The sequence below is a fragment of the Cuculus canorus genome, chromosome 10 (assembly GCF_017976375.1).
Source record: "Cuculus canorus isolate bCucCan1 chromosome 10, bCucCan1.pri, whole genome shotgun sequence".
Classification (NCBI taxonomy): Eukaryota; Metazoa; Chordata; class Aves; order Cuculiformes; family Cuculidae; genus Cuculus; species Cuculus canorus.
The window spans coordinates 21,415,226-21,431,264 of record NC_071410.1 but is presented as its reverse complement, the minus strand read 5'-3'; the positions used below and the strand labels follow the sequence as shown (position 1 = coordinate 21,431,264).

General features: G+C 46.5%; 1 protein-coding gene across 2 annotated transcripts in view; it reads left to right on the top strand.

Annotated features, from left to right (window-relative positions):
• LOC104063993 (pre-mRNA 3'-end-processing factor FIP1) overlaps positions 1–16,039 on the top strand; it is a 36,487-nt gene that overhangs the window by 8,610 nt on the left and 11,838 nt on the right. For both annotated transcript variants that reach the window (XM_054075518.1, XM_054075519.1), the window contains exons 3-10: positions 2,822–2,906; positions 4,422–4,528; positions 5,585–5,643; positions 6,774–6,884; positions 9,576–9,706; positions 10,898–11,022; positions 13,937–14,042; positions 15,453–15,651. In XM_054075518.1, the coding sequence (XP_053931493.1) occupies positions 2,822–2,906; positions 4,422–4,528; positions 5,585–5,643; positions 6,774–6,884; positions 9,576–9,706; positions 10,898–11,022; positions 13,937–14,042; positions 15,453–15,651 (923 nt within the window). The remainder of the gene's footprint in view (positions 1–2,821; positions 2,907–4,421; positions 4,529–5,584; positions 5,644–6,773; positions 6,885–9,575; positions 9,707–10,897; positions 11,023–13,936; positions 14,043–15,452; positions 15,652–16,039) is intronic.

Here is a 16,039-nt window from a genome sequence, read left to right as displayed (position 1 = left end):
TTAGGCTGATTTTCCCTTAGAACCTTGGCTACTTGGTAACGTGAAGTGGTTTTAGCTGTCGCCTTGAGAACTTGGTGCAGACAGGACCTATGCTGCCTTGGTCAGCTGCTGAGTTGCCTTCCCTTCTCTTTAGTCTTGGCTTGGTTGTTGAATTTCTTTGTATATGGTGCTTTTTCAATACAGGAGCTTCAGTAACTGCTGAATTGTCCATATTTGCTTGTTCTTTTTTGTGCTCGATAACTGCTCTCTGAGCTGCGTCAGTGTGATCTTTTGACTTACTTGCTTGGTGTGTCCTTTCTGCCACTTCTGACCTGGATGTAATCTGGCTGGTGTTTGGATTCTGTCAGGTGTCACCTGTGGTTCTGTTTGAAGATAATCTCTTGTGTGTTTATTATCCCGTACGGCATTTCAAATGAATGGCAAGGTCTCCACACAGTACTGGTGGAGAACTGGGTTTCCTGGGGTGTTCTGATTGTCTCCTTTGAACAGCAGGAATTATCTTGGAATTCTGTTAGGTATTACCTCTGACATCAGAGAAAAATGATCTCTGGGTTTTAGCTTTGTACATTTTGCATTCTCTTTTCACAAGACTTTTAACAAAGGCTTGTAGTGATAGGACTAGTGGCAAAAGGTATAAACTGGAGAGGGGCAAATTTAGACTAGATATAAAGAGGAATTTCTTCACCATGAGGGTGGGGAGGCACTGGCACAGGTTCCCAGGGAAGCTGTGTCTGCCCCATCCCTGGAGGGGTTCAAGGCCAGGTTGGATGGGCCTTGGGCAGCCTGAGCCAGTGGGAGGTGTCCCTGTCTGTGGCAGGGGGGTTGGAACTGGATGGTCCCTTCCAACCCAAACTGTTCTGTGATTCTCTAATTCTTTGTAGCCTGTGCACACCAATGTGACTTTCTTGCTTGGCTAATGCAATAAATACTGCTAACATTTTAATTGGAGGTAAATCTGAACCTGGTGATTGTTGCATTAGGGCTAATTTGTAATAAATGAGAAGACCGGGTGGCTAATTATCTGTCTTCTCTTCTTTGAGTTGTAACTACTCTTTTATGTAAACTGTTTGTAGAAACACTAAAATCACTTCTTCCCTGGTTGCTGTGGGACAGATGCCATTGCTGCTGACTAAACAGAAGTGTAATTATTAGCATCGTAAGGACAGGGTGAAGTTTTGCTTATGATGGTCTTGCTCCTGTCAGTTGTGCCAGTGCTGACTCGGAGCTGAAAACTGATCTGGCTGCTACCTGTATTTCAGCTGTGGAGCGGTTCTGGCTGGGCTGTCTGTCCAGCGCCCTTTGGAAGTTCTGAACTGATTCTTTCCTCCAAAAGCAAAGCCAAGCAAGGATGGTTCATTTCTTGTTGTAGAGTTGAGCTAACTGTCAGCAGAGGAAATTTACCACCAAAGAGTGGTGGTAAATGGAGTTAACTCCAGCTGGAGGCCAGTCACAATGGTGTCCCCCAGGGCTCAGTGTTAAGTCCAGTCCTGTTCAATATCTTTATGAACAATCTGGATGAGGGGATCGAATGCACCCTAAGTAAGTTTGCAGATAACAGTAAGCTGGGAGGAAGTGTCGATCTGCTGGAGGGTAGGGAGGCTCCAAAGGGATCTGAACAGGCTGGACCGCTGGGCTGAGACCAAGGGGATGAGGTTTCAGGGCCAAATGCCGGGTCCTGCACTTGGGGCACTACAACCCTATACAGTGCTACAGACCAGGGGAAGAAAGCTGCCCAGAGAAGGACTTGGGGGTCTTGGTTGACAGCCATCTGAATGTGAGCCAGCAGTGTGCCCAGGTGGCCAAGAAGACTGATGGCATTTTGGCTTGTATCAGAAACGGTGTGACCAGCAGGTCCAGGGAGGTTATTCTCCCTCTGTACTCAGCACTGGTGAGACCGCACCTTGAATCCTAGGTTCAGTTCTGGGCCCCTCCCCACAAGAAAGATGTTGAGGCTCTGGGGCGTGTCCAGAGAAGAGCAAAAAAAGCTGGTGAAGGGGCTGGAGAACAAGTCTTATGAGGAGTGGCTGAATTGAGGTTGTTTAGCCTGGAGAAGAGAAGGTGAGGGGTGACCTTATTGCTCTCTACAACTACCTGAAAGGAGGTTGTGGAAAGGAGGGAGGTGGCCTCTTCTCCCAAGTGTCAGGGGACAGGACAAGGGGGAATGGCCTCAAGCTCCACCAGAGGAGGTTTAGGCTGGACATCACAAAAAAAAATTTCACAGAAAGGGTCATTGGGCACTGGCAGAGGCTGCCCAGGGAGGGGCTGGAGTCACCATCTCTGGAGGTATTTAAAAGACAGGTGGATGAGATGCTCAGGGACATGGTTTGGTGGTTGATAGGAATGGTTGGACTCTATGATCCTGGAGGTCTTTTCCAACCTGGTGATTCTGGGAAATAGTCTACATAGTATCATGGAATGGTTTGGGTTGGAAGATACCTCAAAGCCCATCCAATCCTACCCCCTGCCATGGGCAGGCAGACCTCCCACTGGATCTGGTTGCTCCAAGCCCCATCCAATCTGGCCTTGAACACCTTCAGGGATGGGGCAGCCACCACTGCTGTGGGCAACCTCCACCCTCACAGGAAACCACTTCTTCCTAATATCTCATCTCAATCTCTCCTCTTCCAGCTGAAAACCGTTTCCCTTCACCTTATCCCTGCCCTCCCCGATTAGGAGCCCCTCCTTAGATTTTCTGTAGCCTCTTTTAAGTACATGAATTAAGCCGTGCTATGAAATTCACCTGGATGAATGCTTCAGAAGTGTTTATGGGTGCACCTCTCGGTTGGGCTATCCACTTTGTTTTATCTGTCCTGTTTACTAGACATGCAGAATCTTCTCATACTCTGCAAGATCCTCCTCAGGAGAACCGGCCTGTAAGCAGTGAAGACCGAGAGATGTCGCAACACGTATGTATTCTGCCACAAATAGTAGATGTAGTTATTTTTCAGTTTCTCAATGCTCATAGATAAAAAGATGGAAGTGTAAAAATGCTGATGCTGCCTAAAGTGTTACACGTGTGCCATAGGAGTGTATGGATGGTCGATTGCCAGTGCTAACACAGCACCAGGCTCCCTTTCTCAGCCTGCCTGGTGCAGGGAACCCTTATCCTACTGGTGCCCATTGGAGAGGCAGGTGAGGGCCTCTGGTACTGCAGCCTGGCAGGAAAAGCAGAATGTGGTGTTACTTCCAGCTCAGTATTTAATATGACTTCTTGAGGCTCAGGAAAATATGGGAGACACTGGGATGGAAAGACCAAAGTGCTGGGGATCAGTTCTGTTTCAGCCTCAGCTCTCTTAAAATGCAGCAGTGTCTCCGTGCTGAAAGAGGAGGCAGAGGCTTCTCTCCCTCCTGTCTTTTTGAAGGGTTTCTTTTCCAATGCTGTGTTATGTCAAGAGGGCTTGCATAGAGTTCTGACAAACCTGTGTGCTGAGGAAAAAGAGAGGGGGTTAGGAATGCCTTCCTCATATCCTTTTGTAGCAGTAAGGTGTTAATTCAGCTTATGCATCCGGCAGAACTGCGCTTCTGGGAGTTTGGAAGGCTTCCTTTGCTGTTGCGCTCCAGCAGTGGTGCTGTGCTGGCGTCACCCCAGCAGCTGTAGAGCTCTTGGGTAGAGTTAAGTGGCTTGGGGACTGATTGTGCTACATAAGTCAAGCCCAGCTCCTCAGCAGCTTCCTACCTGAAACTGATGCGAGAACATTCTCTGAGGTTCCTTGGGGAAGCCAGTGAATGTATTTTGGTGATTTTTATTTGTGATTGCATACTTTCACCATGGACCTGTGAAGGAGCTGTGTCAGAAAAGCTCTTTCAAAAAGAGTAGGGGAAAGGAGCTGTTGGACAGTGAAATTCTTAGAACCGAGCTAAACCTTCCCCATCTTCAGAAATCTTATCCTGACTCATGTAGAGTTGCTTCTTCAAAGAACATGGCAGTTTTTTTGTGGGCACCTGTCCATGTCACAGAGTGGAGTGAGTTGGACTCAAAGCCCATCCAGTTCCACCCTCTGCCATGGGCAGGGACACCTCCCACTGGATCAGGGGCTCCAAGCCCCATCCAACCTGGCCTTGAACACCTCCAGGGATGGGGCAGCCACCACTGCTCTGGGCAGCCTGGGCCAGGGCCTCCTTACCCTCACAAGAAAACATTTCTTCCTAAGATCTCATCTCAATCTCCCCTCTTTTAGGGGGGGAGTTTTTACACTGTTGGCTTTTAGTTTTTACATTGGTGGCTGGTTACTTCCATAGATTTTGCCTCCAGGGACAATTTTGTACAGCCTTGGAGTGCAGGGGGAAGTTATGACTCTGTATTGGAATCATTCTTTTTAACAAACCTTCATCTTACAAGTTTGTGGGATTTGGCTTGCTGTCCTGGGGGATTTATCAGGTTTATGTATTAATGAGCTCCTGTGTGCTTTTACTGTCGCTAGGCCCTGCCAAGCGGTGAAGATGATGAAGATGACAGCGATAGCGACAGTGACGATGATGACGTGAAAGTTACTATTGGCAACATTAAAACTGGAGCACCATCGTACATGTATGTATTGTGGGTTGCGGTGTTGGTGTTTGATCTGAGGCAGCTCCAGCACATGATTGGAATTGGAAGTAGGGATGAGAGCTCATCTTCTGGGAGACATGGGAGTGATGGCTGGAACACTGGAGTGGGATTAGAAGCTGATGGACAGCTCTGTCCAGCAATTGCTTATTGGAGAATCCATCTGTGAAATAGGAATGATAATTCCAGTCTGCTGTTAGAAAATTAACCAAGTCGTTACTGTGCTTCATTGGGCAAAATCAAAAGTGAGAGTTCTGTTTAACTCCTCATCTGTGAAAACTTCCAGAACCAAAATCCGTATTGCTAAGGATTTGCATAAGCTGTGGATTTACTGATTTTGAGCTGTCTGATATTTCATGATTTGGAAATGGTGAAGCTGGATTTGCGAACTAGGAAATTATGTCACTGACTTAAAATTCTACCTAATTTGCATTGAATAAAAATAATATGGCAGCAGTTTTGCTTGCTGCTAGCGTCTATCCTCTGAGGGAGATGTCTTGCATGTGCTGTGCAGCATAAGCTAATTTTTCCACTTTATGGATTATTTCCTCCTCTTGCAGAGGTGGTCTCAGTCCGATGGATTACTCTGAAGAGCAATGCTTCGTCCCTTAGCAGCTCATTACATTTTGCGGACACCTTTTTAGAAATCTGCTGCTTCTACCTCTCTCTCCTCCTCCTGTGATCTGCGTGCAGCTGTGATTTCCATGTTGTTCCGTTCCGTTTACACACTAAGGCCGTTCCTGGGCAGAACGGTAATTACTGCTTTGGGAATGCTCTTTCCCTTCATGTTCCAGGCAATCCTCTGTGTCCTAGTGTTGGTCAGTCAGTAAGTTTTCTGTGTTTCTGTAGGGTCAGAGGAGTGTAAGTGGCAAAGTAATCTCACTTTTAAGGTGTTGAGGCTTAGTACTAAAAACCATAGAGAGGTACAGATAAACCCGAGTGAGCTGAGCTTCTTCTGAGGGGTATGAATATGCTTTGCATGAAAGTCTTCAGCCAAGTAATGTATTCAAATACCAATGCAACGGTTCTCTTCCATAGGGGAACTCCTATGAATCTAAACTTAAAAACGGGTAGAGGTTATGGAGCGTCTGCTTCAGGTATTGCTGTTTTTACCCTTTGCCTTTTGCAACATTGCACTGCTCTGGCACTGGTGGCTGGAGCAGATGCAAAGCATGGTCTCGGTGTGGAAGGATAGAAAACCAGTGCATCTCATTATTTCTTAAAGATAAGGGCTCCTATAACCGCCTCAGGGTACAGGGTGCAACAGATTTATTTAATTACCTATCACTGAATAAGCTGATTATAATTATATCTAAACTAGAAAAAAATGCATCAATTATTATTTCTACAGTATAAAACGAGAATATTTCTAAACTATGTCCCTGCCCATGGCGGGGGGCTGAAACTGGATGATCTTTAAGGTCCCTTCCAACCCAAACTGTTCCATAATTCTGTGATTCTATGTTGTTGTGCTAGGGGCAAACATTCTAAAGTGCCTGGAGAATGTACTTTTTTAACTCTGTGGTCAGGGTGCTGAGCTGCGAGCAGGGTCAGGTAGCAAAAGAAACAGACTCTGGCCATATCACTGTGCATATTTCTGCAGGTTAAATTGTCCTCACCATTCACTTGAGTTTATACTCAATATTGAGATTTGGATTCTGTCCTTCCTCATACGAGGCTGTCCTTTCATGGGCTTTCATTTACTTCCTTCTATTAATTTCTTTATGCAAATGCCTTATCTTCTGATTGAGAAAATAAGAGCAAATTCCCCTTGAAGATTCCGTACCTGACAGGTTTTTGCTGACTCTAGTTGTACACTTCAGGCTGATCCGGATGAAGGCTCTTGTTATGAGAAAATGCATGTGTATCATGGGAGGGAAAAAGAAATATTTTGCCTGGGAAGGAAAATACACTTTTTTTCATGTGGGGTAGATTTTGTGCATGCTCTAATGAATTACTCGTTTTGCCTGTAGTACCGATCTGGGTTTAATTTGCTTCTCTGCCATTCACCTGCCAGTGTTGTGTACCCTGGCTATTTATTTATTGAGTGCCTGAAGTGATATTTAATAAAATCTTGATTGCGGTTACCTGAGTGCTGTAAAGCCAGCAGTGAATTTGCAGTAGCGCTTTACTTTTGACTGGAGTAAATTGCTCAGCAATTTGCTCAGCAAAGCAGTGGATTAAAGGCGTTGCATTAAAAGGAGTAACGGTTTCTCTCTCTCTAAAGCCAAGCTGCAGCCCAAAGGTATTGACTTAGATGCTGCAGGGAATATAAATGGATTGCCTGTTATAGAGGTGGATTTGGACTCATTTGAAGACAAACCGTGGAGGAAACCAGGTGGGGCTTCACAGTTTCTTGTGGTAAATATTTTCTGTAGTTTTAATTGTCTCTCTCTAATTTCACATGTAATTTCTGTCCATTTATTGCTTCTGGGGAGCAGGGAAATAGAACAGTACGTATTGCTCGGCCTTGATGCCTGTCTAGGCAATCAGTGATGTTTACTGCTTGGTCAAGCCTGCTTCTACCTAAAATTGGGCTGCATTTACTCTATCAATTTAACTCCCTTAAGGGGAATAACTGTTTTATTTAATGTTTGGTTTTATTAATTCCTTGATTCCAGAAAATATTGCATTGATAAGCAGTGGGCACTGGTAGACGCTGCCCAGGGAGGTGGTTGAGTCACCATCCCTGGAGGTATTTAAAAGATGGGTAGATGAGGTGCTCAGGGACATGGTTTGGTGGCAGATAGGAATGGTTGGACTCGATGATCCTGGAGGTCTTTTCCAACCTGATGATGCTATGTTTCTATGATATCAATACAATAATGTTGGTTGGCCTTGAGTAAAATGAAGATATGACTGTACGTGTGATGTGGTCTCCTCTTTTTCCTTGTTCTGCCTCACCACAGCAGAACAGTCCTCCCTGTGCACCCTCCTCATGTCCCTGCTTCTGCAGAAAGGGCAGTGATGGTGGGAGCTGCCACGTGTTACGATAGAAAGGATGTCTTTTTTGTGTTGAATCCTCCTGCTGCCAACAATGGAATGAAAGGAAGGAAAACACTGTCTCTCTGACAAAAAAAGCTAGGCTTTTCTGTTAGAAAAGCTCCGTTGCCTCATTCTTTGCTGGGTTCTGCCTCTTGGTGCATACCTGTGAGTGAGAAGTCCCTGCTTATTTCTTCTGGACAGCGTCATCCAGACTGTGTCTGGACAAACAGCACTTTACACAGCAGGTTTTAATATGTACATGGTCTCTTTTGTCTTCCTGATTAGCGTTAGGGAGATTTCCACTCAGAAGTGGCTCCTGCGTGAGAGCTGTAGAGCGCTACAAATGAACTTCTGCTTTTTGTCTGAATTTGATACAAAAGTAAGTGAAGGAACCAAAGAGATCCAAGTTTTTGCTGTGCTACTTTCGTAAAACGTGCTGTAATAAAATGTTAACTGAAGCAAAACACCCACTCGCCTCTTCTCTGAAATAATCCTGTTCCCCACCAGCCCCTGTACTTTATTTATCTTTGAGAAACATTGCTCTGCTGAGGGAGCAGTGCTTTCAGAAGGCTGGCCGTGAGGTGGGGTTGGGGTTTCTTGAAGGGCATTGGAGTACAGAGCAACGCTGATCACTACATTGGTGGGTGGTGGTATCAGATTAGCACTAAAGCTGTCTGTGATGAGCAGTAACTGGTACAGACCTAAGAGAAACCATAGCCTTTCATCTGCGGGGGAGTTCCCATCAAGTGTGCAATGAGAAAGGGGGCCAGGAAGAAAATTAGAAGAAAAACAGAAGTTCAGAGAGAAAGCCTGAAGATCATTGTGACCTTGCTGGCATCCCTTGAGCAGAGTGAGTCCCCCCAGCCAGAAAACAGTCTTGCAGTGCTGGTACAGGGAAGGTGGTTGCAGAGGTGTGTCCTGTCGGTTTATTTTAGGTGGCGAGTAGCTTGTTACTCAGCAGCCTCTCAGTTTTGTATCGTTTCAGTTAGTTGCTCAGCCAGTTGGTATCTCTTTAAGGGAGTGAGAAGAAGAAGAAATATGGTGTGGAAGGGTGATGGAGGGCTGAAATGTAGGCTGATAAAATCAACATGTAAATATCATGTTTCTGTCTGTGTTAGAAAAATTTGCATCTTTGGGTGGTACAGCAGGAAGAGCATCCAACCTCGAAGATAAATCTGGCTGTATAGATCCCAGCTCAACACGGTCAAAGTGTTTTGCTCAGCCCTTATGTCTCAGCTCCTTGGTTTAGAATTGGTCTGTCTAGGAATGACTTTGTGAGGGGGATATTGCAAGGACACCTCAGCAGGGTGAGGAGATGCTTTGTAAGGCGTCCTGTGGCAAGGTGTGTCTTACAGAGTTGGCTGCAGCTGTGCTTGTCCCTCCGCCTTGACTTTTTTGGCAAGCAGTTTGTGGCACAGTTCACAGGAGACTGTCAGAGTAAGAAAACAGTCTTGTAAGGAATGGTTTGGATCATGATGGAACTGCTGTTACTTGTGATCTGAGATATGTCAATAAAAACTCTCCCACTTAAGCCCTTTTTCACAAAATGGGCGACTCCCAGAACCTCTTCTCAAGACAGCAAAGGCAGTGATGGTAAGGCAGTGATGGTCAGGAGTACGATATGTCAGCTTGGCTCTGCCAAGAAGGTTCTGTGGCACCATCTCATTTCTTCGGCAGTGCCTGGAGCCACCATTCGTGTGCTTTCTCCAGTGCTCAACTCATTTAGGCAATTTCAAGAAATGAGTCTGAAAAAATCCGGTTGATGGGTTAAGTGGCTCTGAGCATCTTTTCTGATAGCCCACAGATGTGCTGCATTCTGTGTCCCAAATGGTCCCACTGCTGTTTGGGCTGTAGCCCCCCTCCCACCAAAATATGTGGCCAGCTCTACTGTGGCACACAGCAGTTTTCTGACAGGATGAAACAGAGTAATCTGTGCTCTGGAGGAGATTTTTGTTCTCTTAACTCCTCATTTAAGCAGTTAAAGGACAGTTTGAGAATGCAAGCCTGCTAGAATCCCCATGTTAACTTCTGCTCCCTTTGTCAGGTGCTGATCTTTCTGATTACTTTAATTACGGATTCAATGAAGAAACATGGAAAGCTTATTGTGAAAAGCAGCGACGGCTTCAGCTTGGGCTGGATCCTGCTCCTCCCATCAGCACGGAAAATAAGATCACAGTAGGTGACATATTACTGCTGCATGCGGCTACAATAAAACTGGGACTTGATTTAGTAATTGCAGAGGTGAGAGTATAAGAGCAGGAGATACCTTAATACCAAACTGTTCTGTGTTCCTTTCGGGGATGAGAAATAAAAAAATGTGCCCTTAAAGGTTAAATCTCTCTGCTAAAGTCTAAAAATACCTATGGAATGAACAGCTCCAGCGTCTGGCAGGTTTGAACCACTACAGCAGCAAGACTTGAGTGGATTGCCAGTTGACCTTGAGGCTCTCCAGCTATAGGGGTGTCTGGTTGGAGATCCTGTCAATACAAGAGGTGTAGACAGCAGAGCAGGGCGTCTGTGGCTGGTTTTGCTCGTTGCTGTGGGCTGTTGCTGTTCTGCGGCTGCCTTTTCTGTTTGGGGACTGCTTTGGCCATCAGCCTTTACGAAGTCCATCGGGTGGCCAGCATCTGCTAACAAGAACTTCATCCCAGGAGTCAACATCACAAGTGCTACTGTTTCCAGTTTTGACTTAAAGACAGGGCAACAAAGCTGGAGAAGGGTCTGCACAAGTCTCATGAGGAGAGGCTGAGGGAATTGGGATTGTTTAGTCTGGAGAGGAGGATGCTGAGGGGAGACCTCATCAGCCTCTGCAGCTTCTACAAAGAAGGTCGGAGCGAGGTAGGTGCTGGTCTCTTCTCCCAAGTAACAAGCAGTAGGACAAGAGGAAATAGCTTTAGGTTGTGCCAGAGGGGGGTTAGGTTATATATCATGAAAAATTTCTTCACTGAAAGGGTTCTCAGGCACTGGAACAGCTGCCCAGGGAAGTAGTTGAGTCTTCATCCCTGGAGGGGTTTAAAAGACAGGTAGATGAGGCACTCAAGGATGGTTTAGAAGTGGATGGGTACAGTTGGGCCTGATGATAGAAAAGGTCTCTTCCTACCAAATGGTTCTATGATTCTATGCTACTAGGACTACATGAAAAAGGATGTGAGATCATTAAACTTTTGGAATTCTAACAGCAGGCTGAGGCTGGAGTTGCCAACTTAAAGAAATGTCTGCCGTGGCTGAAGAATAGGTTGCTTTTTCACAAGAGCCCTGTGATTTTTCCTCGAGGGAGCCCTTTTCCTTTGCTGAGGATTAGTCTCTGATGCTACCTTTAGCTGAAAGTAAAGGCATTAATGTTGTGTTATGTATTGTCTTCCATAGGTTCAGCAAGGAAGAACAGGAAATGCTGAAAAAGAAGTGGAAAACAACGTCATCAAAACAGAATTTAAAACAGACTTCTTGGCGCTGGTGGGAGGACGCATGAAGGCTGGGCCTCCTCCTAATAGGTAAGAGGTCATGCAGAGAGAGCTTAAGGGTACGGTGTTTGTCATAGGGGTAGCTGGGATCCACCTGGGCCATATCTAAATCTGCTCAAGCCTGAAAAAGAAGCAGCTTTTAAACTTCACAGGAAGTTACTGTAGCTCTCATCTTCAGCAGTGCTTTCCTGAGGGTTGCGCAAGCCCTGCCTGCCCATTTACGTCTCCTTGGTGATGTGTCAAGGTAGTGCTGCACAGGGATGGAAACCTGTATCCCAGCTGAAGGGACACGTCTTGGGGGGATATCAGAACCAGGGCAAATACCTCAGCTTTGATGGCTTACATTGCTGCTGCATATGTGCTTACTTGGAGTCCAGAGGAGGCCACAGGTATGATCTGAAGGCTGGAGCACCTCATGTACGAGGACAGGCTGAGAGAGTTGGGATTGTTCAGCCTGGAGAAGAGAAGGCTGCGGGGAGACCTTAGAGCAGCTTCCAGTACTGAAAGGGGCTCCAGGAAAGCTGGGGAGGGGCTCTTGATCAGGGAGCGCAGGGATGGGATGAGACAGAACAGTTTTCAGCCAAAAAATGGGAGATTGAGATGAGATCTCAGGGAGAAATGTTTTGCTGTGAGGGTGGGGAGGCCCTGGCCCAGGTTGCCCAGAGCAGTGGTGGCTGCCCCGTCCCTGGAGGGGTTCAAGACCAGGTTGGATTGGGCTTTGACCCCCTGATCCAGTGGGAGGTGTCCCTGCCCATGGCAGAGCATTGGAACTGGATGGGCTTTCAGTTCCCTTCCAACCCAAACCATTCCATGATTCTTACACCCACAATGTTAATCTTTGTCTCCTTAAGTGGAAGTCGATGACATGTTTGGCAGCTGGTGAGAGGAGCCGTTGGTTTCTGAAACTTTGTGCTGTGCTGCTTGATGTGTGGTGGTCAGTTATTTTCTCTAGTTGGAGAGAGGATCCACAAAGCCACAGAAAGCAAAACAGTTGAGCCATTGTGACTAGCAGCCTCTGCAGGGAAACCACTTCGACCTTATCAGGTTAATGTTTTTTTATCAAAAGCTTCAGAAAAACAAAGCTGTGGGGAACCAGAAGAGAAGCTTTGGGGTTGAGTATTTCTATTGCTTTATTCGTATTACTTCATTAGTGCACCAGGCGTGCATTCCAACTTTCTGCTTTGTCTGAGAAAAGAGCCATCTGTGAGCTTCAAATGTAAGCTTTAAAGCCCTGCTCAGTTGGCATTGGAGCACTTTGCTGGCATTTCTGCCCTCTTCCTCAGTTGGGGTCATTTCCAGCTGTTATGCAGGGTGCTCTTGTGTCTCACAAGACTTTGGGAGGATTGCACCACTGATGCTCTAGTAACTGTTCAGTGTTTTTATCCCTTATAACTTGCCCTCTGGTTTTCAAAGTGCTGACACACCAGGTTCTGCTCCTGTAGCAGAGCTTTTGGTCAGGACCAGAATGCAATTCTTTATACCCTGCAACAGCAGCAGAATGATGGGCTTAGTAATGAGGTGTTTGGTTTGTGTGGTTTTTTTTTCTTAAAAGTGATTTCGGTGAGGAAACTTTTTATTGCCCAGCTGGCCAGCATTTTTATATCCACTTTGTCTGAATTTCCTGCTGAGATAGAACATTCTACGTGCTAGAAAGGAAAGGGAATGCACTAGAGGAAAATGGCCTCAGGTTGTGCCAGGGAAGGTTTAGATTGGATATTGGGAAAAAATTCTCTACTGGAAGAGTGTCAAAGCATTGTAAGAGGTGCTGTGGAGTCTCCATCCCTGGAGGGGTTCAAAAACCCTGTGGCTGTAGCACCTGGGGACATGGTTCAATAGGCACGGTGGTGTCGGGTTGACGGTTGGACTGGATGAGCTTGAGAGGTCTTCTCCAGCCTCAGTGATTCTAACTTGGAACAATGTTGATGTTTCCTGTCCTAACTGCAGGAACACATCTAAGGCCATACTTACACAAATCCATTGCTGCATGAATATAGAGAAAGGGGTTCTTAAATTTCAGTGCTTCTCTCTTGCAAACCTTTCCCTGTGACGACCTTACAGTGAGTTCCTATAAAAATGTTCTTCCTCCAAGTACGACCTGAGTATGGAGATAAAAAAACACAGAAAATTGCATGTTCCACTGGAGCATAGGCAGTGCTGTTTCCTGGCTGCATTAATGTAATTGTGTCCAAGGACCAGCCCTTGATGTCATCAAAGGCAATGGCAAAACTTTTGACTTTAGTAGAAATAGATTAGGTCCCAGGGAGGTAGGCTCGAAAGTGTCCAAGGATCTAGTTTGTAAATAATCTCAGTGGTATCAGCGACACTTGGAAGATGGGACAGAAAGCAGGAAAAATTTGGGCTGATAACATTAAAGGCTTATTCTGGTAAATACTCCCCACTTTTTCCCTTATGTGGGGATGCTTTGCATCACAGAATCACAGAATTGTTAAGGTTGGAAAATACCTCTAAGCTCATCCAGTCCAACCGTCAGCCCAACCCCACCGTGCCTACTAATCCTTGTCCTGAAGCAGCACGTCTACACAGTTTTTTGAACCCCTCCAGGGATGGAGACTCTCCCACTGCCCTGGGCAGCCTCTGCCAGTGCTTCACCACTCTGTTAGTAAAAGAAATTTTTCGCAATATTCAATATAATTTGGTCCCTGGCACAACTTGAGTCCATTTCCTCTTGTCCTATCACTTATTACTTGGCTGAAGAGACCAGCACCCACCTCACTCCAACCTAACTCACCCCTGCTGGCAGAGCTCAAGTTGCTCAAATGTCAAAAAGGGCTTCTCCTTCACCTCTTGTCCAATTTGAGTGCTGCCTGTAGAGGCTTTTTTTGCCTGGTGGAAAAGAATGGGTGCAAGAAGTCTGTTTAATAGTGGGAAAATTTCCTCCTCCTGATGTCTCTGAGCCTAAACAGATGCGTCTGCTTTGTACCAGGAAGCTGGGTGGGACAATTGATGTGATCGGTGGCCAGGCAGGCACCATTAGGAGAGTAGAAGGAAGACGTCGTGATAAGCATGCCTCTGAGGAAAACCCAATCCAGGTAAATGTTTTGCACCGTCTTGAGAAGTTTCTTATCTCATTGAACTTCTGGTGAACCTCAAACAAGTGTCGTGCATGTCCGACCTCCCGTGTTGCTGCCTCTGTCTGCAGAGCAGTCGGCAGTGTGTCACCCTTGCTGAGGCATACGCGTGCATCGCTCCCTCCTGCAGGTTGAATTAATTCCGCATTAAAAGCTTAATGTTGCTAGGAGCTGGGGACTGTCCTTTAAAGACAGGCCTTCCATCTGAGTGGTGACGTCCCTTTCCTCGTCAGCTGTCCCAAAGTATTCCTCAGGGCACGTAGCTGGGAGACCCCTATGTGGATTATTCCCATTCCCTCCACTGTCAGGTCGTAATCTCCAGCTCTGCAGTGGAGGGTTTCTGCATGGGCTCGTGTTTCTTTTAACTTGGAAGCAACATTTAGTATAAGCATCATTAGATACAGCCTGCACTTCAGACGTAGAGTAGGCCCGTGTCACTGGATCTTCTCCCTTCTAAAAAAGAAAAGCCTGGGGTTTAGAACTGGACTTAGTTCTGATCTGGCATGTCCATTGTAGGACTGTGGTATTTGGATTGGCTTCCAGGTAGGAAGGTGCCCTCTGCAGGGTTTGAGGACCATCTGCTGAAAACTCTCCTCTTAACCACCTTCCTCCTACCAGCTGCTCCAAGGTCACCTGGACCCCAAAAGAGGAACCTTTCCTCTCTCTAGACACAATTCCTGGCTTTGTTCTCAGATGTGGTTTTGTGGTCTGTTTATTTTTTTAGTGGTCAGTTTTCCAACTTTTTGGCAACAATCACCAAAAAAACAGGTTGCCTAACAGAAAAAGTTGCTAGGAAATGCTGGTTGTTCCTCCCACTTCCAAGCACAGATAAGCATTCTGATTTCTCTGCGTATCAATCATTCCTTTGGCAGCAGCGTTTACGTGTCTTGCTTGTGGCAGGCAGATTTGAATCCACGCTTCCTTTGACCATGTAGGCACAATCTAAATCAGAATTTGGCTTCTTGCTGCCCACAGGAATGATAAATTGGATTAAAATAAAAAAAAGGAAGCACTACTGTGTCATCCTCAGAACTGGCACGTTGTAACCTGCAGCCTGTGGCAGTTCCTAGTTCCTGTGAACTAAAGGTGCTCAGACACTGCAGTGTCAGCTGTCTCACACAGTTGTGTACGCAGCCAGAATCTAGTCTTGCTGCTGTTCTGCATACAGGAAGATGCCTTGCTAAGCAGATTAGTTGCTTTGGCCAGCTTTCCTTCCTCCCCAAAAGGTGTTGTCCACCGGGAATGGCATAGCCTGGTCCTCCCAGGTGTCACGGTTTTGGTGATATACTCCCTTTATGCCAGCACAGTGAGGTGCCAGCTGCAGGAGCAAAGAGATTAAAATGCTTTCTCCTCATTCCTTTGCCTTGTAAGGTCCTTGGAGACCACGGGAGTAAGCCTCAGCCTCCCCAGCAGCCCCAGCAGCCTTCGCAGGCCCAGCAGCCACCTCAGCAGCAGCCGTTCGCACCACCAGCAGGCCCACCGCCTCCCCCGCTCACCGGGCCACCTCCACCACACTTCCTCCACCCTCCTCCACCCGTTACTTCTGTTCCACCTCCCCTCCATCCTCCAGGTATGTGTTCAGCCAGCGATACGTGGCGGTCTGAAGCTGCAGGTGAGGATGTCTCAGGCTTGGAGTGTATCGTAGAATCATAAAATCATTTGGGTTGGAAGGTACCTTAGAGATCATCCAGTTCCAACCCCCCTGCCATGGGCAGGGACATCAGAGGTTCAGCTGTTAAATGCTGTGGAATAGTTGAGCGCTCAGGTCACAGCTCCTCAGACCTGGCTACCCTTTGCTCAGTGACTCCAACAGCTGATTTGATGTCTGGCCTCCAGTACTTCCAAAGTGGCAGCTGTTCCTTGAAAAAAATCCAGGCTTTGTTTCTGTGAGAGAGCCCTTGGCTGCTCCAAATCCATTATTTACTGATAAACATAAAGAAATGGGTTCCTGCTCGTCT